Here is a 25,661-nt window from a genome sequence, read left to right on the forward strand (position 1 = left end):
TGGGCGAGGGTGTCTTGAAGCGCGTCTGCCCCTCAACCAAGACCAGATCCATCCCAAAGACCTCAACCAACCGATCCGCGCCCAATCCAATCGGTGCATCCGCCGCCTGCCTGTCAGCATCGTAGCCTTTTTGGGATCATCTCAGATTCTTGCCCAGCCAGCACATTGGACCAAGAACACCGACATACACAAACCATGGCCGAAGCGACCTCCACCCCGCGCATCACGGCGCAGTACCTCGACAACTACGTCGGCCGGAACGTCATGCTCATCGGCAAGGTTCTGCAGCTGCGCGGCGAATCTGCCGTTCTTGATGCGGATGGCAATGTCACTGCTATTCTCAATCGCGTATGTCTTTCCTGGGAGCTTTCCAGTGAGGTTTCATGGCCTTGCTCGAGCGACTCCGCTACCCAAGGCACCTTGGGTAGACAGAAACCTAACCCTTGATAGGATGTCCACCTCACCAATGGCAGTGGTGCTCAGATCATTGGCAAGGTCAACCCAGATCTATCAATCAAAGTCCTTACCTCCCGCGATCTGGGAGCCGGTGTCGGTAAGTACCACTTCTAGGCATCTTTCTGGAATTCCTATCTTCAATCAGGTCAAACGGCATTCTGTGACGGGACTGAAGAAGTCGGTTGAGACCGATGATTGTACCCTTGACACATCATCTTCTTGGAAGTCCACTCTCCCAGATCACGCTCAACAACACCTCTCGCAACCCCTAGCAGCATCGTGCATGATGACCAACCCGCCAAGCACACCGCTAACAACAGTCCAGACTACCAGCTCGCCGCGGCAGTGGTAGAGGCAACCCATCACTACAAGCACCTCTTCGTCTTTGACAATTGACGGCACCAGCCGTCCGGGCGCGTGTACGGGCGCAACCAAGTCACCATCCCCGCACCCAGTCAACCCGCTCACACCCCGCCTCGAGCTTCCGTGACCCGGCCGGCGACGACGACTACCACAATGGCGAACCCCACTCAGCCGTACCGACGGCAGCAGCAGACACCATCACCCACCCAACGTCAAACACCGCAATATATCCCACCCACGCCAGACCCGCCCTCCCCGGATTTGACGCGGCATCAATCAACGCCCCTCATCCCGTTAACTCATCCGCCGTCACCACAGACCCATAAACGCCATGCTTTCACTACCCAGGCATCCCAACATCCCCCACAGCAGCGCGATCGAGGCCATCGGCAATCTTCGGCCGTGAATCAGGATAAGAGAACAAATATCCCCCATGGCCCTTCGCAAACAGTAGCTTTACCTCCCACACCGCCATCACCCGATATACCCTCGCGACCAAGCTTTGCCACGTCTACCTCTACCTCTTCCTCTACCTCTAGGCATCCACAGATTGAGGGTTCTTCCGAGGGCTCCGAGAGTACCATCAAAGCTAGAAAAGAAGAACGAGATGTTGAACAACGCAGGCCTCGGCGGCAAAGGTCGAGACCAAAGGAGCTAGAAGTGGAGGACAAGGAGGTTATCGACGACTCGGAACTGCTGGGTGCTGTTCTGGACGGTATCGGACGTATGATGGTCGGCACCGTTGCCATGCGCATGGATGATGCAGGCCGGTGGAGAATCCGCCGTGGCCCAGGGGATGAGAGTGCTTAGTATCCCGTTGTGCTACTTTTGGGCTCCGCGGTAATGCTCAATCAGGGGCGTGCTTTACAGTCAACCCCCTTTGCATATCATAAATACAACAACTTCATGACAGCACCTTTATTGACTCGTCGGTGTAGGATATGTAAGACCATATCGATACACAGACTACTTTAATCTCTACAAAAAAAGCCCCAGCGCATACTGGAGACTTCCCAACGCCCATATCCTGACACAGCCGGCCTGACAACCTCCCGCGTCAATATTCAATTTCCGTCGTCCAATAGCAGCTCTTGTGCCGCCTCCCAAACCTGAAGCAATGCTTCCTCTGTTATTTTCGGCCAATGATGTCCACCAAGGCCTCCCGAATGTCGGGCGCCACTACCGTGCCTGTTGTCGTTCCACCAAGCCGCAGCCCGGCCATCGCTGCTTCTCGTTCCATCCATGCCCCTCATCGCCCTTCTGATTCTCTCCGCCACAATTTCTCCATCTTCTGTAGCCACCGTCTCGGTGCTCTCTCCCTCGCTTTGCAATGTTCCGTCAGTGTCGTTCTGCGCATCTCCTCCTTTGATACCCTTCAGTCTCCGCGTGAAGTGTTCGAGAACCGACACTCGCTTCTCTGCGGCTTCGGCACGGGATTTCCACATGGCACACTCTCGTTTTGCCACTCGTAGCTGTTCACTGAGTGTTCCAATGTCTAAATTATCTCTGGTCTCAAGTTGACGCCTAAGAAACGCGCTCTCCTCATTTTTAACATCTAGCTGCCTCCGAAGATTGCGAATTTGTGCATGAAGCATGGAGTTGTTGCCTGGGCTTCCTGCTCGTACTGGAACGACATCCTCACTCGGTTGAAGCACTGATAGTGTGGATGGGGGACGGGAAAATATGACATGCTGTGCGATAGGAGGCTGCTGGGCGGGCTTTGTCATTGTCCCAAGATTAGGCAAATTCCTGTCATCGTCCCGAGCAGTTATGTTTGGAAGAGACTTCTCATGCCTCGAGGTATCTGGCGTCCGCCGAAGTTGTGACAGAGATGGCCTGCCGAGGTGCAAGGCACCTCCGTGAGCATCAACTGCTTGAGAAACAGTCAGCGAGCCGGTGCTATCAGTGATAGACCGCAAATGATGGCTTATCGGTTGAAAACTTGCAACCGGAAGCCCGCAGTTTGGATCTGTGTTTCCATTTCCAAGACTCGCTGCCGAAGTCTTTGTCTTTGGCGTCTTAAGCGATAAGGTATCTTGCTTCGACCGGGACGGACCGAATACTGTCTCACTCTGCCGAGAGTGACGAGACGTTGTAGGAGAAGACACATAAGGCGACTCCTGGGATGCAATTTCAAACATGGCCGCCATGGCTCGCACTCCGACTGGTTTCGAGACAGATCCATGTGATGGCGTTGAACTGCCAAAGCTCCCACCAGAAGGGCGCGCCGGCGTCATGACAGGTCTCAAACTTGATGCTCGGGAGCGTTGTGCAATATCCCCTGCCATGGATGCTACGCTCTGCGGCCTTGAAAGAGTTGACTGAAGTGTTGGCGGTTCTCGGGGCTTAAAGTGATCCTGAGAAATACCATCGTTCAGAGCGGTCTGCTGAGGACCGAACTTATGTGCATGGCCCTTCGGACCTCTAGTACCGGCCGAACGAGAATGATTATCGTCAAAAAGATCCGTCGATGGCAGCCTTTCCTATAGCGCCTCTGGCAAAACTTTCACGGTAAATCGGGGTTGAGCCTGTGAATCGCTTTTGTCCATCAACTGTTTTGGGGTGATATTAATGGACCCATTGCTTCCAGATCTGGCATTTAATTTTGTAATTTGCCGTGGACTTGGAGAAGGTGGGTTCGAACTTGGGATATCTTCGTCTGGTTTCTTGCCACCTAACCGGCTACCATCGAAGCTGTTGCTTCTGTGATTCGCTCCGGCCAAAAGAGACTCGTCAAGAATGCTCCCAGTACACCTTGCGCCGCTGTCAATCTCACGACCGCCGGTTTCTACATATGGCACATGCTCTGACGTCGGTCCTGTGATGAAGACATTGTTGGATGGAGTGGGCGTATATGGGCTCATAGCGTCCGGCGATGTATGCCTTGACTTGGGAGTTTTAGGTGTTGGGCTTTCTGAACTCGCAGTTCGACTTGGGTTACTCCTAACAATTCGACGAAGTGCTGAGGAAACCATCCCGCTTGTCTTTGGCTTGGAGTTCTCCGAAACCTTCAAGGAATCGTTTCCTGGGTTGATTACATTTTTATGTACGGGCCAGACGCGTTTCTCAGATCTCGTGTACCCCGGTAACGGTTTAGAAGATGCCTTCGATGAGTTCCTTCCGGGCATCACTTCATCTGATACACGGGGGCTCTCGATTGAACGCTGAGCACGACGGCTCCCCAGTCTGCGGTCCATTTCAACCGACGTCTGATCCTTTTCGATGTCCCCGGATGAACGGATCAGACCTTCTTGAGGAGTCTTGTGGGATTTGATGGCGTTTGAGCATGATGGTTGTGGTGTATTCTTGGACCTAACCGGCGAACCCTTCTCTAATGCCTGGGTGCGCAGTGAAGCATCTTTCATGTCTGACGCCAGCTTGCTCTCCCTAAGGCTTCTATCATCTGCCATACTTTCCTCCGCTGTTGGGGACAGTGGATTGAGGGACTGGCGCAAAGATAATCTGTTTGAGAATTGCGCATGCGTAATTTTCGGCCGCAATCTTTTAACGTGAAGTGACTCGTCCAGATTGCCAGTGGTTTTCGACAATGTCAGACCTAAGGCCTCTGCAAGTGTGTGTCAGCCTTTTACCGTCCTGATACAACGGATGCACCTCTGCTTACTTGATGCTGGTGTGGGAGTGGTGGGTGATTGTGACCTCTGCCGACTGGTCGAAGACCGCGGCGAAGAGTGCTTGCTCTTCCAGCCTCTAGGCAATCCAACGGCGAGAGAGTCAGAGTTTGATGAACGAAGGAACCTCCGCCGGCTCGTGCTCTCCAGATCTTCATTTGACTCCCGGAAACTCGATAAGCTTTTCATATTCCGCACTACTTCTCTCCAATTTGAGATGAGCATTTCGGTGATGTCGTTCGCCACATGAATTTTGTCGACAGACATGGGACCTTTGTCGTTCTGTGCGGTGTCCTTACGTTGCCGTTCCATTTTCAGTCGCGGCGGAGTGAGAGGAAAAAGCAATAGACCTGAAGAAGGATTTGCAAGCTTCATTGCGTAGGAGTCAAGCAAGTCGCCGACGAGGAGGGGGCCAAAAACGATTCCCAAAGCTGCGTATCCCATCAAATCTGACGTTGGAAGTGGCCGGCCCTGTTCATCCTCACGGGCCGCTGTCTCGGCAGCTCGTCCAATGAGGGATAGGAGGCCAATTACAGCGCATATCAGCTCTCGACGGAAGTGAGACTTGATTGTTCCAATAGCCATGGCAATGAGCCTAGCACGAAGCTTCGTCTCTTTCGTCCTGCTGAGTTCCGGCTCTCCACGAAGCTGACTGTGAATCGCGACTAACGCGTCAAAAAGCGGGAGAGAGCCGAGGATACCGCCCGGAAGTACGGACAGTAGTTTCTTGAAAGCCGAAGCTACGTCTTGCGCGCCAGCGTTGATATGTGATGGTAGAGTAGGACAGCGTATGGTACTTGTAATTTCCTCTCCGGGTTTTTCATAGCAGTAGTAGTCAAAAATTGCATTGACAACACGCAGCGAACCGGGAATGCGGAAGACACCGCGTGTAACAGGCCCTGTAAAGCAACTTATCAGAAAAAGCTTTGACGTGTGTGTTGATTATTGTTGCATACCGTACTGGGCCAAGTATTGAGCAGTAGCCCGGAAGCAAGTTGGCACAACTAGTGAGCTGGGGGCATAGTCGGCAGGGAGATGGAAAAGGCTCTTCCCGCTCAGTCGAACCATAGTCTGGAGATCAAGTGCTTTAAGCTCAGGTTTGCGAGAATGAACTAAGTGCAGGGCAATATCACTGACGCTTCGCTTGTGACGGACTGCGTGGGGTGATCCTCGCGAAGTAGGCGAATGTCCCGATGACGTTGAACGGAGTACTCGGGACCACCACCTTCGTTTCTCAGTCATAACGGCTGGCAGTGCATGTCGCTAAACCTATGAGTAATGATTTGTGCCTCGCAAAAGGTGACACTTACTCCTCCCTCGAATTCATCCACCGCAAGTGCTCGAATCCCGTGCTGCCGATACATGTCAGCAAAACCTTGAAAGCTTTCTCAAGAATGGGAGCTGTTATACCCTCTTGGCCAATCGGTTATACTCCTGCACGAATCTTCGACGGTCCTGGATCTCGTCCGTGTCTGACAACATGGCCAAATCCCCCACAGAAGACGCCCATGTCGCGCTGCTCGGGAGAGCCCTGCTCCGTCGACCTTCTCCAACGATCAAAGCAGGAAGAGTGTTCGAACTGGCTAGCGGTTGAAGATTGACCCTTGATGATGGTATGGAGGCCACTATGGGTAACTGAGGGGCGGCAGTACTGGTCGGTGCAGTGCTGATGGTTTGGCTTTCGAGGGTGCCGGTTTCGAGGTCTCGAGACACCGCCGATGATAGAGATGGGTCATTATCGTAAGGCTGCATCACGAAAAAGAAATGGAATCTTTGGCCAAAAGTCGACAGTCGGGAACACTGGGGCCGCTGGTACTGTTTGAGTTTGAGGAGGAGAATATCGAATGTCGGGTGTCGAATAATGGCGACACGCGGGGCGATGGGAAACATTGGAACACCAATGGCGCTTGATTCTGGTTAGCTAGTGCTCATGTGAAGGATACCGTGCCTGCCCAGCGTGGCCGGGCGGGCTGTTGGTGAACTGTTCGATGTCATCCCGAGTAAAGAGCACTTGCTTCAGTATCTTACCTTGTAGGATGTCTATTGCTCCTGCAGGGCTTCCCAGCGATGATCTCGGTGTTCGTCAAGTAAGGTAAGTACGTGCTTGGAAACCCTTCACATGGCAATTGCTCGGTATTTTGCAACCTCTCGAGAGGCAGAGTGGCACACGGCATTGGACAGCATTAATTTGGGGGGCATGTTCTCATTTCGTAATGCATCCAGGTTGCCAACTTCTCCGCGAGCCTCCCGATCGTCTATAATGAAGAGAAAGAAAAATGATGAAACATGGGCACCGTCTGGTATTCCTTCCAGTTACGCCTCTTTACGCCTAGCACATGCTCATTACCAAGTCTACCGGTTCCCAAGTCATTCCAGCGAGGATCCGTCGCTCTTGGTTCTATGCAATTCCGTTTTTACTCCACCGTCATCGTCCCAAGACGTCGTCCTCTTCGCCGTGCAGAAGCACATACTTGAGAATGTCGGACAGGGAGATAACACCCGCAAGTCGGTTATCATCGTCCACTACTATCAGGCGATGTACTCTGGACTTACGGACGGTGTCGAAGATCGAGTCTAGTCTGTCCTCGGGACTGCAAGTGTAGATGCCTGGCGAGTCATCGGGACGCTTCACTAGTGCCTCTCCGATGCTAGATGATAGCTCTTCATAAACGCCGCCCTTAATGCACGGAATGATGTCGACGGCTTCGAAAACGTTCAGGAGACGGTTGTACTTATCAACAATCGGGACGCACGATATGTTTTGCTTGACCATCAGATCGACTACATTGAGGACAGAATCGTGCATCTGCGCTGTAGCAAGGTTGTTGTATGTGCCCAATCCGATCTCCCTGAGGGACTTCTTGAGTAAGACGGTGTTGTGCTCGTTGTTGACGGCGATGAATTTGAGAATTCTGTACTGCGTAATGACGCTCACAACCATCTCGCGCCCGGTCTCGTCGTCAAGGTCCACGAGAGGGATTCGGCGCGCGCGGGTCTTGAGCATGCGGCGGCAGGCCTCGTAGAGTGGTCTCATGGGGTTGACGGACACAGTCTCGAGTGGAGAGGCCCCGATGGCCTTTTCAATATCTGTCAAACCTCTTAGTATGCGACCAAAAGGCCTGGACGACGATGGGAGTGTCATTGACCTCGCAAGCTGCTGAGCCGGAACTGTTCTAGCTTATGCATCTCGTCAGGGAATTGACAGTAATATTGAATCACGTTGATGAAATCTGTCGCCGTCAGAAGGCCGGCGAATCTGGAATTGTGCGAATCCCATAGCGGCGCCGACACGATGGCTAGGACGGTGGTCAGATTAGACAGCTCGTTACGACGAGGCGACATGACTCGTACCGTTTTGAATGAGGATATTGAGACTCTTCTTGATCAGGAGATCGTTGTCGAGGACAATTAGGCGGAAGGAGAGTGGAAGGACATCGTAGCTGGTTCGGACCTTGAGGAAATCGCGAATCGCCCTCTATAAAGACGGGGAAAGTTAGTGACGATTCGTTGCAGTACAAATATGCCCACTCGCGACGGCCTCGAAGCAGAAGCACAACCCCGCATGCGATCGCATCTTGGGGCGCACCTGGGCACAGGCACAGAAGCTGGCGGTGCGCAAGATGACCGAGGGAGGGGCAAGGGGCACAGGTAGCTTACCAGGCCTTGAATCTGGTCCTTGTCGAGCGGGCTAAGCGGTTTCTCTGGCATTTTGCGAGCGACCGAGGGTGGTCTTGGGCGAAGGTATGATGAGGGCGTGACGAAGGGAAGCTCGTGACCATGTGGTCTCGCGATGGACGCAGCGGTAGCGACTACGGGCGGTTGTAGTGGACCATTACCGCTAGGCTGTTGTTGACCTGGATGCGACGTGGGCATGGAACCAGGACCGGCATTGTCCTTCGAAGCCGAGGATGAGGGGTCGTCCATTGCTTCGTCGTGCGAGGGCTAATGGCGCGCGTGGCCCCTCTGGACGTGTGGGAGGAACGGCGGGAGACGGGCAACGGGAGGCAGAGACAATAGGTGGGAAGGAAAAAACGGAAGGGTGGAATTCGTGGTTTGGAGAATGGGTCGGGCTGGACTGGACGCCTTGGTGATTTTCCCTTGCGCCGTTCTTTTCCCCTCCCAACTTGCATCAGGAAGCAACGAGATTAAGTCAGAGGCAAGGTAGGTAGTATGTAGTAGGTAGTGGCACTGATGGCACCGGCAGTACAAGTACATGGCAAATAACATTTATCTCAGCTGTCCCGTCCCTCTTGTGTCGTCTGTGAGGAAAAGTACCCACTGTAACTAGGTATATCTGCCTTGCCCTCTCTCTGACCGTATCTCTGTTTCTACCTATACTGTAGGTATCGGATATTCATCAGGTACCTACCCAGTGCTACCTTACCTTAGTTACCTTACCTTACCTAGGTGCCTTACCTCTTGGTAAGATAAGGTAGATAAGGATAAGGCACGGCAAGTTACCTCAGACCGGCTGGATTTCTGATGGGTTGAACTTGGGCAAACCTACCCGATTAAAGTAGTTGGGGGCGTCGACCGTCTGATTCATGGTGCTGTGACTTTGAATCCAAGCAAAACCTGGCGTGTGATAGCGCCGCCATACTCATAGCTAGTGCTTAGTGCTGCCGCTCAACCTGCGCAGCGGCGTCAGCTCCTTGTGATGATGATGGAGGCAAGCGAATGTGTGATGACGAATTTTTCGTCGTTTGCGATAACACATTCCTTCCGCATGAAGCTCCCATGCTTGGTCAATATAATGGAAACAAGTCCACAGGCAGGCCAAGAGGTACGGTGAAGTGCACGACAGACTGATACGTGCTCAGCTGACGGCAACCGGCCAAAGATGATGGGAAAACGAAGCAGCCGGCTGATGAAGGACTTGTCGTTAAGATGCTACTTAGCCAAAATAGTCATTCAATAATCGCACTCACGCGAGTTGCGGTGACTACAATCTCACAGGGATAGGAGACCGGTTCAGCAGATTCGTTCAACACTGTAGACTATCTTCCAACAGGGAAGCCGAACGATAATCCCCTCGACCATCATTGTCCGATACTCGCCTTGCTCGAGACATGCTGTCTGGCTTCGTCTCAAGCTCGAGAGACACATCATAAATCTTCGATAGGGCGTGACGAAGCATGCACGCCCGAGACATTTTCTGAGAAAAAAAAAAAAAAAAAAAAAAAACTACCTTCACTTCACCTACGCGACAGCCTTCCCGTTCGCGCATGAGTCTTACTTCATACAGACCGCATGAGAACGAACTACTTGTATTTCGTCTCTTTTGGTCTTGCATCGCCAAAGCATCACGTTTGTGACAGCTGCTAGTGAGAAGGTCTCAACCCGGGTGGACTTGGTACGGATAACCACCAGACGTAGCATCAAAGCCATAATCGCGTGTGACTGAACCCTGGATTTCCGGTCACGATGATCTTGGCTCCATATCGCCGGTTGGAAGGAAAGTCACGGCAATCAGGTAAGCTATCTTCGGCGATGGCTGATGTATGACGAGGACCTACTGACTTGGGGTGCTGTGCTCATCTGAAGCTTTACGTTAGTCTCGCATAGTGTCCGTACATAAGGTACTGGTAAGTAGATGGCACTGGCGGAACCACCGAAAGGGCAATCGTAAGGTAGTGTGTATCGTGGAGCAACGTAAACTTCTCGTGTTACATTTCAATGCGACCTCAGGGAGGCATGCGTTCCGAGATAAGAGCGATGTCACCATCTGCCTCAGGTGCAAAGTGTACTTGGGCTGATGGTAGGTGAAGGTTGGAAATAGTCTTCATCACAGCCCTCCATGAGAAGCCTATGGAAGCCTGTCACGCATTGCGATGGTGCAGAAAGATAGAGTCATGTCAAATTCAAGCCACCGCGTCGCTAGCGTAGGTCAAGGAATGCTGTCACCCTGGGTGGGCTAGGTAGCCGCCACACACCGCAGACTCTCCCATCTGGATGAAAGGAAAGAATGTCGATGCAAGATGGGGCGGCACGGCGGGTGCACAGCACAAGCTTGACAAGCTCCTCTCTTCATGGAAGGCGCCTATTGAGTCCCCACACATAAGGGCATGACTGGAAGGAAGTAGTGGAAAGGGAGCAGAATGGTCCGTGCCCTTACCGCCCGATCAAGCTCGAGGCTCTGGGGTTGGAGTCTCCCGCGGCAGGTCCGCCCGAGGGACGAGAATATAATGTAGGAGGAGGAGGAGGAGGACTGCAGCGGTGCGAACTTCGAAGAGTGAGGCGGCGGGTGGGGTCGGTCTCTTTTTCCACGTCTCGTCGGGGACAAACAACCGTCCACTCATATCACGATTAAAAGCCGGACGACGCTGCAGGTACACTCGATACGTACCTCTTGCTCTGGGTCCCTCAAGAGCCTCTAGACCGAAACGAGTTAAATGGCAGGTCCAAGGTCACCAGTCCCACACTGGAACTGGGTTCCATGGGCCTTGCTTCGCTGTACGAATACTGGAGCTGGTGCTGGCACTGCACCGCTGTTTTGTGCTGTGCTGTCTGACGCTTTCCGAGCAAGGCAGCGCTGCTTTCCATTTGCTCGTTGCTTGGTGACTGCCAGTACTTTTGCCAAGGTACTTGGGTACCTTGCCTCTTGTCGTTCCCGTCCCCACTAAGGTAGCCTCAGAAAGGCCCAGTGCTGCTGGTCCGATTGCTGCTACTGCGGGTTGCTGCAACCTGATCCTGGGTCAATGCTCCGCGAGACAACTGGAGCAGCCGTCGCTTTCTTCCCAATCCCTCACTTGACCGACTCTATCGCCCATCAACCGACCGACCTTCGGGCCCCTCCCACCGGGCAGTAACGAGCATCGCAATCCGCTGGCCATCGACTTCCATCAAGATTGCCTCTTCGGTTGGCTTCATCGTCAAATCGACACGGCTATCGAGTCGTCAGAGTCACCGCACATTCCGCATCCCTCTGGTCGTTGGGTGGCCAAAACGTTTGTGTTGTGAAGAGAAGCCCCGTCCAAACAAACAAGCCCAGCTTTCTGGACCACCACCACGACATCGAGTATCGATACCATCGACGTTGGCCCTTGTAGCCCAGCTCGGCCATGGGAGCCTGCCATTCATGCTGCGGAGGTACTAGCTTTCCGTCACCATGTCGACTGGATTGCCTAAGCTAATGGTGACCGTTTAGGGAGAGCCCGCGATGGGCTTTATGAGCCAGTTCTCGCCGATAGCGAAAGAGAAGCCGTTGCCGACCTTCTCCAGTACCTTGAAAATGTACGCGTATCTTCGCTGTGATTTATCTAGTCGACTTTTCATACTGACATTGTTTCAGCGGGGTGAAACGGACTTCTTCTCAGGCGAACCCCTTCGAGCTCTTAGCACCCTCGTCTTCTCCGAAAATATTGATTTGCAACGAAGCGCAAGCCTCACTTTTGCCGAAATCACGGAGCGAGGTTTGTTCCCGGCGTTCTAGTCGCTTGCAGAATCACATCGAGGATGCCCTTTGCGACTTAGCATATGACGACCCCGGTCCACATCGCCTAGATATGCTGACAAGCTGCCGTAGATGTTCGCGAGGTCGACCGTGATACCCTTGAACCGATCCTTTTCCTCTTGCAAAGCCCCGATATTGAGGTTCAGCGCGCCGCCAGCGCAGCACTAGGGAACCTAGCAGTCAATAGTAAGCTGGCCGTCGCAGGGAAGGTTGGAGGATAGATACTGACCCGATCCATCAGCCGAGAACAAAGTTTTGATCGTCCAGCTTGGTGGACTCACGCCACTCATTAGACAAATGTTGTCGCCGAATGTTGAAGTGCAGTGCAATGCAGTTGGATGCATCACGAATTTGGCCACACACGAGGAGAACAAGGCAAAGATCGCTCGCTCTGGCGCCTTAGGCCCTCTGACGAGGCTGGCAAAATCGAGGGACATGCGAGTTCAGAGGAACGCAACTGGAGCTTTGCTCAACATGACACATTCAGGCAAGACGTCTTTATTTTGTAGATACTGACCACGAGCTAACCCGTGTGATAGACGAGAATCGCCAGCAACTCGTTAATGCCGGGGCGATTCCGGTTCTTGTCCAACTTCTCTCCTCGGCCGACGTCGACGTCCAGTACTACTGTACTACGGCTCTCAGTAACATCGCGGTCGATGCTAACAACCGACGCAAACTTGCTCAGACGGAGTCAAAACTCGTCTCTTCGCTGGTCACGCTCATGGATTCATCATCACCCAAGGTTCAATGCCAGGCAGCCCTCGCCCTCCGCAACCTGGCCTCGGACGAGAAGTACCAACTCGATATTGTGCGATCAAACGGCCTTGCACCATTGCTTCGACTTCTGTCCTCTTCCTACCTACCTCTAATTCTTTCCGCCGTCGCTTGCATACGGAACATTTCGATTCACCCCCTGAACGAGTCACCCATTATTGAAGCTGGTTTCCTGAAACCCCTGGTCGACCTGTTGGGCTCTACCGAGAACGAAGAAATTCAGTGCCACGCCATCTCGACCCTTAGGAACCTTGCTGCCAGCTCTGATCGTAACAAGGCTCTCGTCCTTGATGCTGGCGCAGTTCAAAAGTGCAAGCAGCTTGTGCTCGACGTGCCGGTTACGGTTCAGTCTGAGATGACTGCCGCAATTGCAGTCTTGGCTCTCAGCGATGAGCTCAAGTCTCATCTTCTCAACCTTGGTGTCTTCGAAGTTCTTATTCCCCTCACTCATTCGCCTAGCATCGAGGTCCAGGGCAACAGCGCTGCAGCGCTTGGCAATCTCTCTTCCAAAGGTACGTTCAATTCAATCATCCTAGGTTAAACTCTCATCTAAAACTTCGATAGTTGGAGACTACGCGGTTTTCGTTCAAGACTGGAAAGAGCCCAACGGCGGTATCCACGGATACCTGACGAGATTCCTCCAGAGCGGTGATGCTACGTTTCAGCACATAGCAATCTGGACCCTGCTACAGCTGCTCGAGTCCGAGGATAAAAATCTCATTCAGTTGATTGGTCAGGCACAAGACATTGTCGACCAGATCAAGGAGATCGCCAACCGCCAAATCGAGCCAGACAACGAATTCGAAGACGACGATGAAGGCGAAGTTGTCAACTTGGCGCAGCGGTGTCTTGAGCTGCTCGGCCAGAGTGGCTCAAAGTCTCACATTGAGGGTTAATGACGATTTCGGCCAATGCATCTCGCAACATTAATTTATTCTCCAACTTCCCTTACGGGGTGCTACAGCAGCACCGATGGGCTTGGGGGTTTCGGTCGGTGGTGTTTCGGCGTTGGTCATGCAGAATGAGATTCGGTTGTTACGTTGAGTGTATATTTCGGCGTGGAAGCATCTTGAAGGAGCGTTTATTTTGGCGTGCTTACCCCGACTGGCGAGATTACGCCGTCAGAGAGGGGTTGGCTAGTTTCTCCTACTAGGAAGACCCGAACCTTTTACTTTGTATCAAGCATCATGGCTCGTTTGTCGGGCCATCCGTGTCTCATATTACTCGGCCTGTCATCAGGCTTGATGAGCTTTTCTCTGGTGCCATTGGCTCCGCTACCGGTTGTAATTAGGATCATACTTTAGAGGATCGAAGGGACAACTCACAATATGTGACCAGTTCAGTTTACGGAGTTCACCGTCCATATCTTTCTTGTCTTCCCCGTCTCGTATTGGTGTGACGCGAATGTTGTGGCATGATTGCTCTTAGCACTTGTGCATCATTCACTCCCAGCCAACTTAAACATCGCGAAGCCCGTTCCCGGCTGCCCCTCCGGATGAGAAGAGGGATAGCCACCATGGCTTCTCAACAGCTTTGCCCCTAATGAGAGCCAAAGGCACCGGACCATACAGTCGCGAGTCTCTAGATGCTTCGAGATTATCACCCACAACCCAGCAATGACCTTGAGGGACCTGCACATATATTCTTAGTAAGAAGGATCGGGAATGAATCAGATGTCATTACCTGAATCATCTTCGGCGTCTTTGCATCAGGGCTGCCGAGCAGGACGTAATCGCCTGGCATGCCCATCACGCGTTTGATGCCATCGGATTCTGGGAAGATTGGAATCTTGAAAAGAACCAAATCGCCAACATGTACGTTGCGGCCGCACCGAGAACGGTGGTCGACGAGAATGGATTCACCTGCGACTTCCAAGGTTGGAAGCATGGACGGCCCTGACGCCGGGCCCATGAACCAACCATATTCCATCATGACATGGCTAAGGGCCAAAGTTTTCCCTACGTTCAAGGCCAGACGAATGGGTCTTCCTGCCATTGTGCTGGCCTGCTGCGTCCGTGGATTTGCCGTGGATGGATTGCCTGAATGTTTGCTCTTCGCCATTCAGGGCGTTGAGACGGGACATGAAGTGACGAGACACGCGGAGCCGGCGTTCCGCTGGAGCTTGGACCATTGAAAGCTCGTCGCATTGTGATGCATGATTGGTGGAAGAGCTACCTTACCAAAGAACCCCATCTGTCATTCGCCTGCGTGCTTCTGCTCCTAATTTCTGCAATTTGCAACCACCGATTCAGCCCAAACCACAACTGTATAGCCGCACAACAACGGCAAGACCGGCGAATTCGTGCTCCAGCCGACACTCCTGAAACCTTGAAACAGGTCTTACACGAAGTGGCGGGGTCGCAGAGCAAACATGAGAATCACACGATGCCTGTACAACAGCAGGACGGCTCTGCATAGAGTATTTGTCTCGCCCTTTGAAAAGGTGGAAGCACTTTCACGACGAAGCGCTCTTCTGAACCCAGGCTCCAGAGCTCTACCAGCAATCCTGTCACCGCCGTTGCAAGGTTTCGCACGCCACGCCGCCCTCATCCCCCGATTCAAGAAAAAAAGGCCATCGCCATCGGACTCGGCACCCGACGCCGCTGCCCCCAAGCCAGGCCAGCTTCCCCAGGACCGGGCAATCTACGATCGTGAAGTCATGGTTGTCGACGAGAACAACAAGCTCACCGGCCCGCACAATACCCGCGCGGTCCTCAAGTCCCTCGACCCCGAGACGCAGTCCCTCCGAATGGTGTCCAGGGCGCCTGCGCGCCCTGCGCCAGACCAGCCACCGTTCGCAATCTGCCGCGTCATCGACAAGATTGCTGAGAAAGAACGCGAAAGGGCGCAACAGAAGGCCAAGAAGGATACCGCGCGCAGGTTGGCGAGGGTCAAGGAGCTCGAGCTCAACTGGGCCATCGCGCCGCACGACATGGGCCACAAGATGAAGCAGATGAAGACGTTCCTGGAGAAGGGGTACAAGGTCGAAGTCCTCTTTGCGAAGAAGAAGAACAGCAGAATCGCTACAAAGGACGAGGCCGACGCCCTCGTGCAGCAGGTCCGGGATGCCGTGGCAGAAGTTGCAGGTGCCAGAGAGTACAAGGAGGCCGAGGGGCAACCGCGCAAGGTCATGAAACTGTACTTGGAATCGCTGGCGAAACCTGGATCAAAGCCTACTCCTGCGGTGGAGGCTCCGGTGGCAGACGCTGTTCCGGAAGCATCGACCTGATGTGGGCTAGGCCGCCTGTAGAATGGGGTCCTCGAGCTGCGCTCGAAGACTTCGTGGGACGGCGCCTGCGATTCTGACAGAATCGGGCTTGACTTGTAAACCAGAGCTTCGCTGGGAGGCTTGTACCATAAGTGGTAAAGATGGGTGCACCGTCTAGAATAGAGCGCCTATGACACTTGTTTTCCCCTCTCCCTGACCCACACCCTATCTTCTCTGCTGAACGTGTAGATTGAACCGAGGAATTTGCTCTCTGTGGTGTGGTACGTAACAAGCTTACAAGGGTCTATACTGAGTATACAGTCTAATTAGTAACAAGACTTACTCGAGGACCTTTTAATTTGCTTGATATCTAGAAAGCTTTGCTGCCTCAACATCGCCGTCGGGACAGGAACTCTGAAGATACTTTCATCGTCTGTTCTCTCTTCTACAAATACTCTTCTTTGGGCTGCAAAGTGGAAGGAAAGGCTGTGCTTGTGGTACGACCCTAAACCTTTTTGTGGTGTGAATACCAAGTCCAACGGGTAAGTTTCATTCGAAATTCGTATATGAAAAATGCTTGGGGTTAGAGGAGAACTTCTTCCAGAGTCGATATCTGAATCTAGGTTGTCTGCTGCAAACATGTGCACTGCTGAGCAGTGATGGACACCGCAGCTGGGAACGTCATTCCCCGCACCATGCATGTAAGCTTTAGCGAGCTTTTAGCGCGGGGCACCCGTCGCATCCCGCCTCGCAAACCCCTGTGACTCAACCATCCAAAACTTCTCAGCCTCTTTGACTCAATCTAAAGAAACGCCGATCGCCAACCCGAAGGAGCGTCGACGACCACTCCCAAATTCAACTCCAATTGTACGATTTCCCAAACCCATCGGTCGAAATCGAAATAAGCCCACCAGAGAAATTTGACGAAACGAAACGAGGGATAGGGAAGGAGCAATGGCAACAGAGACACCCAGTACTGCGCCGCCCGGGGCCGTCGAGAAGAAGACCCAACAACCCGCAAAGAAAGATGGCGGAGCGCAAAAGAAGGACGCAGCAGCTGCGCCAGCAGAAGGAGGCGAGAAGAAGCTGTCTGGTGCCGAGTTGAAGGCAAAGGCAAAGGCCGAGAAGGCGGCGAGAAGAGCAAAGGCCAAGGAGGCGCAACCAGCACCACCACCTGGCCAGGGAGGAGCTCAGCAGAGCGGAGGAGACGCGAAAGGCGGAAAGTCGAAACCCCGACAAGATGGTCCCCAGAGCGCCGGTGCGAGAAGTGGTCCCGTGGCCAAGTCTGTTCCGGTCGCGGCTCCCAAAGATAACAAGCCCAAGGTCCCCGAGTGTTTCAGTCACCTGTCTATGGCCAAGAGGATACATATGACGGAAGTTGATAAGGATGTCCAACCGGCTGTTCTGGCGCTGGGTCAACAGATGAGCGCGTTTGCGATCACCGACAGTACTACGAGACTGGAGGCGACTCTGTTGGCATTCAAGAAGGTTGGCAACCCCGTCCCCCGAAACTCATCATATAGCGCAAATTTCCCTAACGTTGAATTAGGTGATTGAATCCTACACGACGCCCCCGGGCAACACATTCTCGCGGCATTTCACATCACACATCTTAAACCCCCAGATTGAGTACCTTTCGGCATGCAGGCCGATGTGCTTCTCCATGGGCAACGCTGTCCGCTGGCTCAAGCTCCAGGTCAGCAAAATCGATATCGACCTTCCCGATTTTGAGGCCAAGAAGCTCCTGCACGAGTCCGTGGACAATTTCATCCGCGAGCGCATCACCCTCGCTGACTTCGTCATCGTCAAAACCGCCGCCGACAACATTGCCGACGGCGAAGTCGTCCTGACGTACGCCCACCATCCACTCGTCGAGCGCGCCCTCCTCCAGGCCCACGCCGATGGCAAAACGTTTTCCGTCACCGTCGTCGACGATCCCTTTGAGAGCACCGGCCGCAACCTCGCGAAGCGGCTGCGCGCTCTGCAGGGCGTTGAGGTGGCGTACTGCCCCGACCTGAGCGCCATGCGGGACCACCTGCGCGATACGTCACGGGTGTTGGTCGGCGCGGAGGCCATGTTCAGCAACGGCGCCATGTACGCCCGGGCTGGTACGAGCGACATTGCCATTACGGCGGCCGATCAGGGTATTCGGGTCATGGCTCTCAGCGAGACCATTAACTTTACCGAGAGAGTCGCCATGGACTCGCTCACGTATAACGAAATCGACCCCGAGCAGAATACTGAGGAGGCTTTCAGACTGCTCTTTGACACCACCCGTGACCGTCATATCTCGGTGGTCGTTACGGAGTTGGGTATCACGTCACCCGTATCGGTGCCTGCTATCCTCCGGAAGTTGGAGGAGCTGTAGAATGGTGATGTAGAAAAGGGGCAGGTGATGAGTGTGACAACCATGGGGAAGGTTCGAAGGGATCGAGGGGTATCCATTGCCTTGATGGCCCCTTGAGATTTAGATACCAGTCATGATAGCTCGATTGAGATTGCACCGTAGGCCAATTGGGCAGAAGATTCAGTTCTGAAGTACGTGCAAGGCTTAGTTGACGATGGGCCTTCCCCCGGCGGTGACACTTTCAATATCAACGACTTTTACGGCGTCAATTACACCACTCTCTCTCTCTTCGCAGTATGTACAAAGGGAACCTCGCGCCCCACGGGGTTTCCCCTTTGGCATCCCAGCCAGTCCCTGAGAGGCTGCACGGCGCAACCCGAAATCTTCTTTCAGAGCGAGATGGTTCTACGAGGTCCCGAGCCGACCACATCCGAACCGCCCGACCATCATCGTCCACCCTCACTCAACGGCATCACAAGCTGTTCCCTCTCGATAGCCCTGGCGCATCTTTTTTTTTGCTGATCTTGTTTACAATTGATTTCGTTCCTTCACGCAGTGAACCAATTCTTTTAGGACTGGGCCTGCTCCTCCTCCTTGCGCGCCGCCGCCCTCGCGCGCTTCTCGAGCAGGATACTCTTGCGCTCGCCAAGAATGGACGTCTGCCTCTCGTCGACGCCCTGAAGCCAGTAGCCGAAGCTGCCGCCGCCGATCATGTAGGCCGGGTAGGCCCAGAGGGACTCTTTGTTGAAGAAGGGGCGCATCTCGATGCCCATTTGCCAGAAACGGACGGCGAAGCCTGTTGTTGCAGCGTCCAATGTCAGTTGCTTTGTTCTGCTTTTACGCAATTGGTGCAATACGGATAGAGAAGGCTCGTGACTATTCTCATCGTCTTGGTTGAGTGGACTCTGTGGCAGACGGGGGCACTGTTCCGTGGATGTCGTCTGAGGGAAGGGGGACTGGGTATCACGCACCGAAGCCGCTCCAAAAGAGGACCCTGCCGACCATTGTAACTGTAGTGGTGTCTGTCTCGGGCGGTAATAGTCAATTGACGAAGTTGTCGGGGGTGCTTCTCCGCCGGGACGTTGAAATGTAGGCAGTCAATTTCCTGATGGGCCGTACGTTCGGGATACAATGTGAAGCTCCCCGGGGACGGCTGCAAGGTGTGTGGCAGGTCCGCGTACCCGCCGTGACGCCGGATGCCCAATCGCTGGGTGATGCGGAATAATTGCAAATCCAGTTTTTCCGATTCGGTCGTTGGTGGGCTGGGGTTATACGGGCCATAGCGCTGTAGGCCCCTAGGAAAACGGGGGATTTAGGTGATCATGCGCTGGGTTACCGCTGAGACATATAGGCCCTGGGTCCACTCAATGTTTCCTACATACTCAATGTCAATTTCTCTACAAATTTTCAACAGTATCCGATATGGTGTAGTGGCCAACATGATGCCCTCTCATGATTTGAGAGGTTAGGCATAGCCCCGAGTTCGATTCTCGGTTTCGGAATCTTTTGCCATTTTGGCCACTAACTCCAGCTCGATATCCGTCTAGCTTTGTTTGTGACTGGCGACTTACTCAATAACTAGTTTAGGCTAAGCTGGCTTGCTGTTTATTCATTGATTGATATGCGTCAGTCACCACTGGTTCTCCCCTGGTTGTTTCTTGCATTGTCTCCCGGTGTTGAGGAATGGAAGAAAACACCCACGAAACACGCGAGTCGATTGCAGAAGTCACGTCCCAACGACGGGTGACAACCAAAGTCACGGGTATCTTTATTATCCAAGTCATTTACAAGCTCCCTTGTTGTAGGTTTTCTTGAACCCACTTTAGAGAGCTCCAAGTCTATATTACAAAGCTTTACAAGGCACCGCCCACCGCCTGGGCGATCCACATAGCTATCCTCACCTGGATGCCAACCCGCCTCTCATTCTTGGAAAAGTCCTCACGAGTGACTCGTTCAGCGTGATCTTGGAGCCACGTCTGCTCTTCGCCTAGGCGCTTCTTGAGGTCCTCGTCTTTTGTGAGGATCATGGCGCCAGCCTCAAGATCGTGGGTATAGCTGCGTTTCGTATAGTTTGAGCTTCCCACGATACTAATTGATGGATTTTGTTCTCCCGGCAGCGTAATCCAGAGACCCTTGGCGTGATATGTCCAGCCGCCGGGCTCGCCGATCGTTCCCTTGCGCCACTCCTTGAGGGCGATGGAGTCGTCAAGCTTGCGCTCGTGGACGGCGCGGACGAAGCGGCGCGCGAGGAGCGTGTAGGCGCCTGGCAAAAGTCCAGACACGCCTGGGGATTGGTAGAAACCGTTTGCCTGTTGGGAGGCGGTGATGACCACATTATTTTGTGATGCCGTGGATAGCAGCAGCTTGGTCAGTGACGGTGCAGGATTGAAGTAACCTGCAGTAAAGGTCCATGACGAGCCGGCATATTCGGGCTTGCCGAGGGTTGACAGCACGTGAGTGACGGCGGGAAGCTCTGTCGAGGTGTTGGGGCTCATGAGCTGTGTGAGTTGGGAGAGCATGTAGACCTTGGTGTCTTTGCCTGCGTCTGCTGAGGCTGCTTGCCTAGGAGATATCAGGGCGTCGAGGGCAGGAGTCGTGGTGCCGATAAACTGCTTCGGCTCTTTCAGGGGGGATGGCGCGGGGTTAGACTTGGGCCAGGTCAAAGCAAAGCCAGCAGGTTCTTTCGAAGGCTCAACGAGGAAGCTGAAGGACGATACACCATGGTGGATGTTCCAGAAGTAGTCGGTAACCTCTTTGGAAGAGAATAGGTGGTAGCGATCTTGTCGATTCGTGAAGTAGTCGGAGGAGAGGTTCGCCCTGCATAGGTGTTAGTCGCGACTCAGATGCCTTGCAACGGCTCCATACCCAGAGAGAATGATCTCATCGTCGACACCGTATAACTTCATGTGTTGCAGGCCCCACCCCTCATTGATGCGTTTCGGTATGTACTTCTTCCTCAATCCCGTCAGGTTTGGTGTGTGGTACATTCGGATTTCCACTCTATCTGCGCCAAATTCCGCTACGAGTGGTGCGAGAAGGGATGCGCATGAAGGGTTCGGCTCCTCTCGCGTGCCTCGCAAGGCATCCGTTAGAATGCTAAGCTTCAGCTCGGGGTTATTTCGCAGAGCTTCATGTAGGGTCGCAATCTAGTCATGGGCACCATCAGCGCTTGTTTCAACCCACGCGCATTCTATTCTAACTAACCAATTCTTTCTCTGTCTTTCCGATATACAAGGTTGACAGAAAGATCCTCCTCTTCGCGTTCCGTATCCGCTCCTAAATCCCGTATTAGTTCCCAAATCCTTAGTGGGTGGTGCATGTTTTCGCAAGGCACACCTTCAATGTCTCGTAAAAATCGGCCGGTGTTCGGATGATCTGAATCTGGGAACCATTGATGCTGAAAGAAGGTGCGATTTTATCGAGCTCATTTGCGAACGGCGCAAGCATGCCAGCGGCGCTACCGGAGCTTGAAGCCGTTGGGGTACCGGCGGCAGGCGTCGCGAATCGTCGGCATTGCGGTTGAGCGCGTGTAATATTCGTTCGTGCGAATGGAATCTTGAGCTTTGTAGAGCACCGTGACACGCCACGGACAATCATATCGTATTCGTCGATTGGAATACCACCACTCCTGCTGGATATCGAGTATCCTTTCCAGAAAACTTCATCCAAAGAAGGAGAGCTTCGAGGTTCTGGGGACATGGGTTCGTGCATGAAGCTCAGTCATTGGTGGCGGGGGTTGCCGCGAGCGCCAGGGAGTCCAAAGACCAATGGCCTTCGAGTTTATGTAATCCGGAGCTCCACCCTGGCACCAGCGTCGCTCAACCTTCCCGAACGTCAAGTCTGCAATCACATCGTCGACAGTATAGCTTCTGTAGGTCAATTGACCAGCCGCCACCATGTCGACCCCTGGAAGAACAATCGCCAACCTGCGCAAGGTTGGAATCAAGGCGTGTATTGAACTATCTGACCGCTGTTGCTGTGACCGCTAACTCTCGCTTCCAGAACTACTTCCGCCAATTGCTGGTACGTGGCCCCCCAACACCCCGAACGCAGTTGCCCCTCTTACACTCGAGAATAGTACATCGGTGACACCAAGCATGGCCGTCTCGTAGGCGAAGATAAGGCTGGCAACAAGTACTTCGAGAACAACGACGAACTTCCCCGTACGGAGACCCCAAGCGAAAAGCGCCCTCAATGAAGAAAGAAGGAACGCGGGGCTAACAAGGAGTTCATAGTGCGTACGCGCTGGGTGGACTTCAAGGTGCACGACTACGACTCGGCGCAGGTTGAGCCTGGCTGGCACGCTTGGCTGGGATACATGGTCGACAAGCCGCCTACCGAGGACGCCCTTCTCCAGACCAAGACTCGGAAGTGGGAAGTGCCACATGTGCTTCCCAACTTCACGGCTACCCCGGGAGCCTACAAGCCATACAACACGTGAGTGGCAGTGTTCTTTCTTGATATGTATAGGTGGAGATGCTGACAACTGGCGCAGAGTCAAGCCGAAAGTTCACGCGTGGGAGCCCAAGGCCGTTGAAAGGCAATGAGTAGCAGAAAACGGGGTGATTGTACATAAGCCAAGGTAGCTTCCCGCAATTTCAGGTTTTTGCTTTGTGATCAACAACGTTGCCAATGTTTTCCGTTACCAATGCGCGCCGAATCAAAAGTAATCAGCCAAAATGGACCAGCAAAGAAGAGGACCTGTAAGTTAGTTCGAAGCCCTTTCCATCCGCTTGTGTGCCGCCCCCTACCAGAATAGCCAAGCCAGCAACAGCAGCAAGAATATGCGACAGCCAAGCTTTGAGAAGATTGCAGATACAAGGTACTAGATCCATGAAAGGTAAATGCTAGATGAGACAAATAAGGGGCTTTTCATGACGATTCTGATTTTGGACACCTTCCACCATTCACGTATGATGATGAGGCTCATCAACGAAGGATTGTTTCTTGGCTTGTTCCTCCCGACAACCCCTCCTTAGCCATGGATCGCTCAGCGTCTTCGGAGAGTACGGGACGCTCGGCTGCGGCGAGTGGACATGGCCCTCTGGCAGATCTGAGAAGAAACAAAATGTAGTTAGCTGAACCTTTACGCGAGTGTTGGCTACACTCCTGAACGTGTGTTTCATAGCAGAGCAGCATGTGTAATTGTCTCTACCAATGGATTCGGCTGTTATCACCTTGTTCTTGGGAAAGACAGTCAAAGAGGACAGGGAGGAGAGAGGATGAGGAAGAAATCCATCTTGTGCGCAGTGTTTTAATTGTTTTACTACATATCAGAAATGCCTCTGTTCCGCCGGTATCGCAGAAGCAGTGTCTTGAAGACAAGTCACCAAGGCTACTACCGATCCATCGATTAGGCTCATCGGGCACATCATGGGCTACTTCCATCCGTTCTCCGGGACGACTAGTTTTTGCTAGCAACCTCAGCAAATCCCTTCTCCTCAAGTTCCAGCGAGCCCAAATCTGGCACAAGCGGCGTCTCCATACCCTCCGCCGCTGCCTCCGCCCCGTTCGCCTTAGCCGCGACACCCTCCCCGTCCGCAGCGAAATCGACCCACGCCGGCGGATTGATCCTGCTAGGATTCGCCTCGCCCTTGAAGTGGTAGCCCCTCGCCCTCGGTCTCGTTCCCGTACCCTGCGGCAGCTCCGCCTCGTACGCCGCGGTGAAGCGCTTCGACTGCTCTTCAAACTCCGAGGCGCCCTTTGCGAGGGTCGCCCGGATACCGGCGAAGAAGTCGGCCATCACTTGATGGTTGTGAATCTGCAGCAGCGTCCAGCCAAGCATCTCCTTGGCGTTTAGGAGGTGGTGGAGGAAGGCCTTGTGATGTGTCGTGCAGGCGTAGCACTTACAGCCCTCGGCGAGGGGTTTCACGGCCACCTCGTTTTCTGGAGCCCACATGTCGTCGCCGAGAGGCTCGACAGCATTGCTTTGGCTGTCGGGTGGGGGGAAAGTGAAGGACAGCGCTACACCTGCGTCCGAGATGGCATTGATGAACGGTATCGTGCAGATGTCGACCCCCAAGGAGATTTGTCGGAGAATGGCTTGCGGAGTATCAGGAATGTGCAAGGAGAGGCGGGGAAGAGAAACCAGGGGTTTGTATTTGTCCTCGATGTCGGGCAAGATATCAACGTCGTAGAGAGCCAGTCCCGAAAGTGATTCGATGACATCGTCCGCCAGATGGCGAAGGTATTCCCACTGCATAGGAAACGGCACCGCAAGAACAGGCGCGAAAACCGAAACGCCAGACTCCTTGAGAAGCTCGCGCCTCTTGGGCGTCAGAAATACGTCGGTCCATTCCTCAGTCCGCTCGGCCATGCGAACGAGCTTCTTTGAGGCCGGCATCGTGCTCGCGTGGAACAGATCAGCGGGGCCGATGGCGATGTCAGGCTTCAGCGTCTCAATGGCCGCACAATACTCGTCGGTGGAGAGGTTCCTGAAGCCGGTCGAGGTAAAGATGGCCACGTACTTTGCGCCATTGCCCACGGGAGTCTTAACCGCCGGGCATCTCCTGGCAGCAAGAACCGTAGCTATGCTTTCGGGCAGGCAGGAAAAGGTGTGGAGTGGCTTCTTGTTAGGCGAAGGTATTGAGAGCGCTGAAGGGTTCTTCTTCTCAATGACTTTCATCGCCGGTCAGCTTTCCCGGTGCCACATGAGACCAATAAAAAAAAAAGACTACTTACAATCCTCGAGCGCCATGTACGCTCCACTGAAAGAAGCATGCTTCTTCAAATTATCGGGCGTAACATGAGGAAGTACACCTCTCGAGGCGACGGCATAGTAATTTGGCGTCTCGATAGTATTCCGCTTAGGAATACTCAGTCTTCCAAGGCGAGCTGCAGATGTGCCATCTAAGGACTTCTTTAGAATTTCAAAAATCATGCCTTCTGCCCCGTCGACCGTTTTCGCATCACTCATCTTGACACATCAACGACCCCTCCAACGAGTGTATGAGTCAACCCTGATGCTGCAGTGTTCCGGTGTAGTCAACCGCCGGTCTCACAAGCCTGTTCTCGCAAGTGCTGGATCCTCTGAAAAAAACAAAATCTCACAAGACAGCCTTTGGTTGTCACTCGCTTACGATTGCCGTATCGCCATGTCGAGGGTTAGGGATCGTTCTAGCGTGCATGAAGGGAAAACGAAAAGGCAGCCACACTTGGCGTCGTGGGCGTGGCTTGACTCGTGGCTTGCACTCTTCCCACGGGGGGATGGTTTGCGACGAGTGGATCTGGCAGGTGTCCCGGCCCCCGGGCCAAGTGATTGCGGCGGGGTCCCGATGGAGGAGATGCTGCAGGAGTTTCTGGGCAGCGCAAACACATTTCGATTAGAACCAATCGTTAAATCCCATGTCTTGATCCGATCACATCCCATGGCCAAAGCATATTGAGACGTAACCGTATGTATGTGAGTCTAACGAGGAATAGCGTTGT

General features: G+C 53.5%; 12 protein-coding genes across 12 annotated transcripts; 6 read left to right on the forward strand and 6 right to left on the reverse strand.

Moving 5' to 3' along the window:
• Positions 1-195: 195 nt before the first annotated feature.
• On the forward strand, positions 196-852 carry CORC01_07895 (replication factor A protein 3; the record flags this gene model as incomplete). Its single annotated transcript, XM_022619530.1, has 3 exons — positions 196-348; positions 451-553; positions 782-852. The coding sequence occupies 3 exons, from the start codon at positions 196-198 to the stop codon at positions 850-852; spliced, it is 327 nt and encodes a 108-aa protein (XP_022473905.1).
• A 120-nt stretch (positions 853-972) lies between these two features.
• On the forward strand, positions 973-1,629 carry CORC01_07896 (uncharacterized protein; the record flags this gene model as incomplete). The annotated part of the gene is made up of 1 exon (XM_022619531.1): positions 973-1,629. One exon carries the CDS (start codon positions 973-975, stop codon positions 1,627-1,629), a length of 657 nt encoding a protein of 218 aa, XP_022473906.1.
• A 254-nt stretch (positions 1,630-1,883) lies between these two features.
• Positions 1,884-6,338, reverse strand: CORC01_07897 (RhoGAP domain-containing protein; the record flags this gene model as incomplete). The annotated part of the gene is made up of 8 exons (XM_022619532.1): positions 1,884-2,689; positions 2,979-3,140; positions 3,464-3,707; positions 3,870-4,240; positions 4,442-5,347; positions 5,586-5,673; positions 5,759-5,800; positions 5,859-6,338. 8 exons carry the CDS (start codon positions 6,336-6,338, stop codon positions 1,884-1,886), a joined length of 3,099 nt encoding a protein of 1,032 aa, XP_022473907.1.
• Positions 6,339-6,873: 535 nt separating this feature from the next.
• Positions 6,874-8,372, reverse strand: CORC01_07898 (uncharacterized protein; the record flags this gene model as incomplete). The annotated part of the gene is made up of 4 exons (XM_022619533.1): positions 6,874-7,535; positions 7,595-7,744; positions 7,800-7,923; positions 8,106-8,372. 4 exons carry the CDS (start codon positions 8,370-8,372, stop codon positions 6,874-6,876), a joined length of 1,203 nt encoding a protein of 400 aa, XP_022473908.1.
• A 3,137-nt stretch (positions 8,373-11,509) lies between these two features.
• CORC01_07899 (uncharacterized protein) lies at positions 11,510-13,574 on the forward strand (the record flags this gene model as incomplete). Its single annotated transcript, XM_022619534.1, has 7 exons — positions 11,510-11,537; positions 11,596-11,681; positions 11,740-11,860; positions 11,974-12,087; positions 12,143-12,406; positions 12,441-13,190; positions 13,243-13,574. The coding sequence occupies 7 exons, from the start codon at positions 11,510-11,512 to the stop codon at positions 13,572-13,574; spliced, it is 1,695 nt and encodes a 564-aa protein (XP_022473909.1).
• Positions 13,575-14,135: 561 nt separating this feature from the next.
• CORC01_07900 (uncharacterized protein) lies at positions 14,136-14,673 on the reverse strand (the record flags this gene model as incomplete). The annotated part of the gene is made up of 2 exons (XM_022619535.1): positions 14,136-14,309; positions 14,362-14,673. The coding sequence occupies 2 exons, from the start codon at positions 14,671-14,673 to the stop codon at positions 14,136-14,138; spliced, it is 486 nt and encodes a 161-aa protein (XP_022473910.1).
• A 376-nt stretch (positions 14,674-15,049) lies between these two features.
• On the forward strand, positions 15,050-15,907 carry CORC01_07901 (translation initiation factor IF-3; the record flags this gene model as incomplete). Its single annotated transcript, XM_022619536.1, has 1 exon — positions 15,050-15,907. One exon carries the CDS (start codon positions 15,050-15,052, stop codon positions 15,905-15,907), a length of 858 nt encoding a protein of 285 aa, XP_022473911.1.
• A 933-nt stretch (positions 15,908-16,840) lies between these two features.
• CORC01_07902 (initiation factor 2 subunit family protein) lies at positions 16,841-18,254 on the forward strand (the record flags this gene model as incomplete). Its single annotated transcript, XM_022619537.1, has 2 exons — positions 16,841-17,374; positions 17,436-18,254. The coding sequence occupies 2 exons, from the start codon at positions 16,841-16,843 to the stop codon at positions 18,252-18,254; spliced, it is 1,353 nt and encodes a 450-aa protein (XP_022473912.1).
• A 548-nt stretch (positions 18,255-18,802) lies between these two features.
• CORC01_07903 (NADH2 dehydrogenase subunit 14K) lies at positions 18,803-19,238 on the reverse strand (the record flags this gene model as incomplete). The annotated part of the gene is made up of 2 exons (XM_022619538.1): positions 18,803-19,029; positions 19,205-19,238. 2 exons carry the CDS (start codon positions 19,236-19,238, stop codon positions 18,803-18,805), a joined length of 261 nt encoding a protein of 86 aa, XP_022473913.1.
• An 848-nt stretch (positions 19,239-20,086) lies between these two features.
• On the reverse strand, positions 20,087-21,932 carry CORC01_07904 (uncharacterized protein; the record flags this gene model as incomplete). Its single annotated transcript, XM_022619539.1, has 4 exons — positions 20,087-21,050; positions 21,099-21,379; positions 21,438-21,509; positions 21,570-21,932. 4 exons carry the CDS (start codon positions 21,930-21,932, stop codon positions 20,087-20,089), a joined length of 1,680 nt encoding a protein of 559 aa, XP_022473914.1.
• Positions 21,933-22,129: 197 nt separating this feature from the next.
• CORC01_07905 (NADH ubiquinone oxidoreductase subunit NDUFA12) lies at positions 22,130-22,780 on the forward strand (the record flags this gene model as incomplete). Its single annotated transcript, XM_022619540.1, has 5 exons — positions 22,130-22,168; positions 22,236-22,256; positions 22,312-22,396; positions 22,469-22,670; positions 22,729-22,780. 5 exons carry the CDS (start codon positions 22,130-22,132, stop codon positions 22,778-22,780), a joined length of 399 nt encoding a protein of 132 aa, XP_022473915.1.
• An 857-nt stretch (positions 22,781-23,637) lies between these two features.
• Positions 23,638-25,149, reverse strand: CORC01_07906 (tRNA-guanine transglycosylase; the record flags this gene model as incomplete). Its single annotated transcript, XM_022619541.1, has 2 exons — positions 23,638-24,851; positions 24,915-25,149. The coding sequence occupies 2 exons, from the start codon at positions 25,147-25,149 to the stop codon at positions 23,638-23,640; spliced, it is 1,449 nt and encodes a 482-aa protein (XP_022473916.1).
• Positions 25,150-25,661: the final 512 nt, after the last annotated feature.

Source organism: Colletotrichum orchidophilum (assembly GCF_001831195.1).
Source record: "Colletotrichum orchidophilum strain IMI 309357 chromosome Unknown Scaffold_65.1, whole genome shotgun sequence".
Taxonomy (NCBI): Eukaryota; Fungi; Ascomycota; class Sordariomycetes; order Glomerellales; family Glomerellaceae; genus Colletotrichum; species Colletotrichum orchidophilum.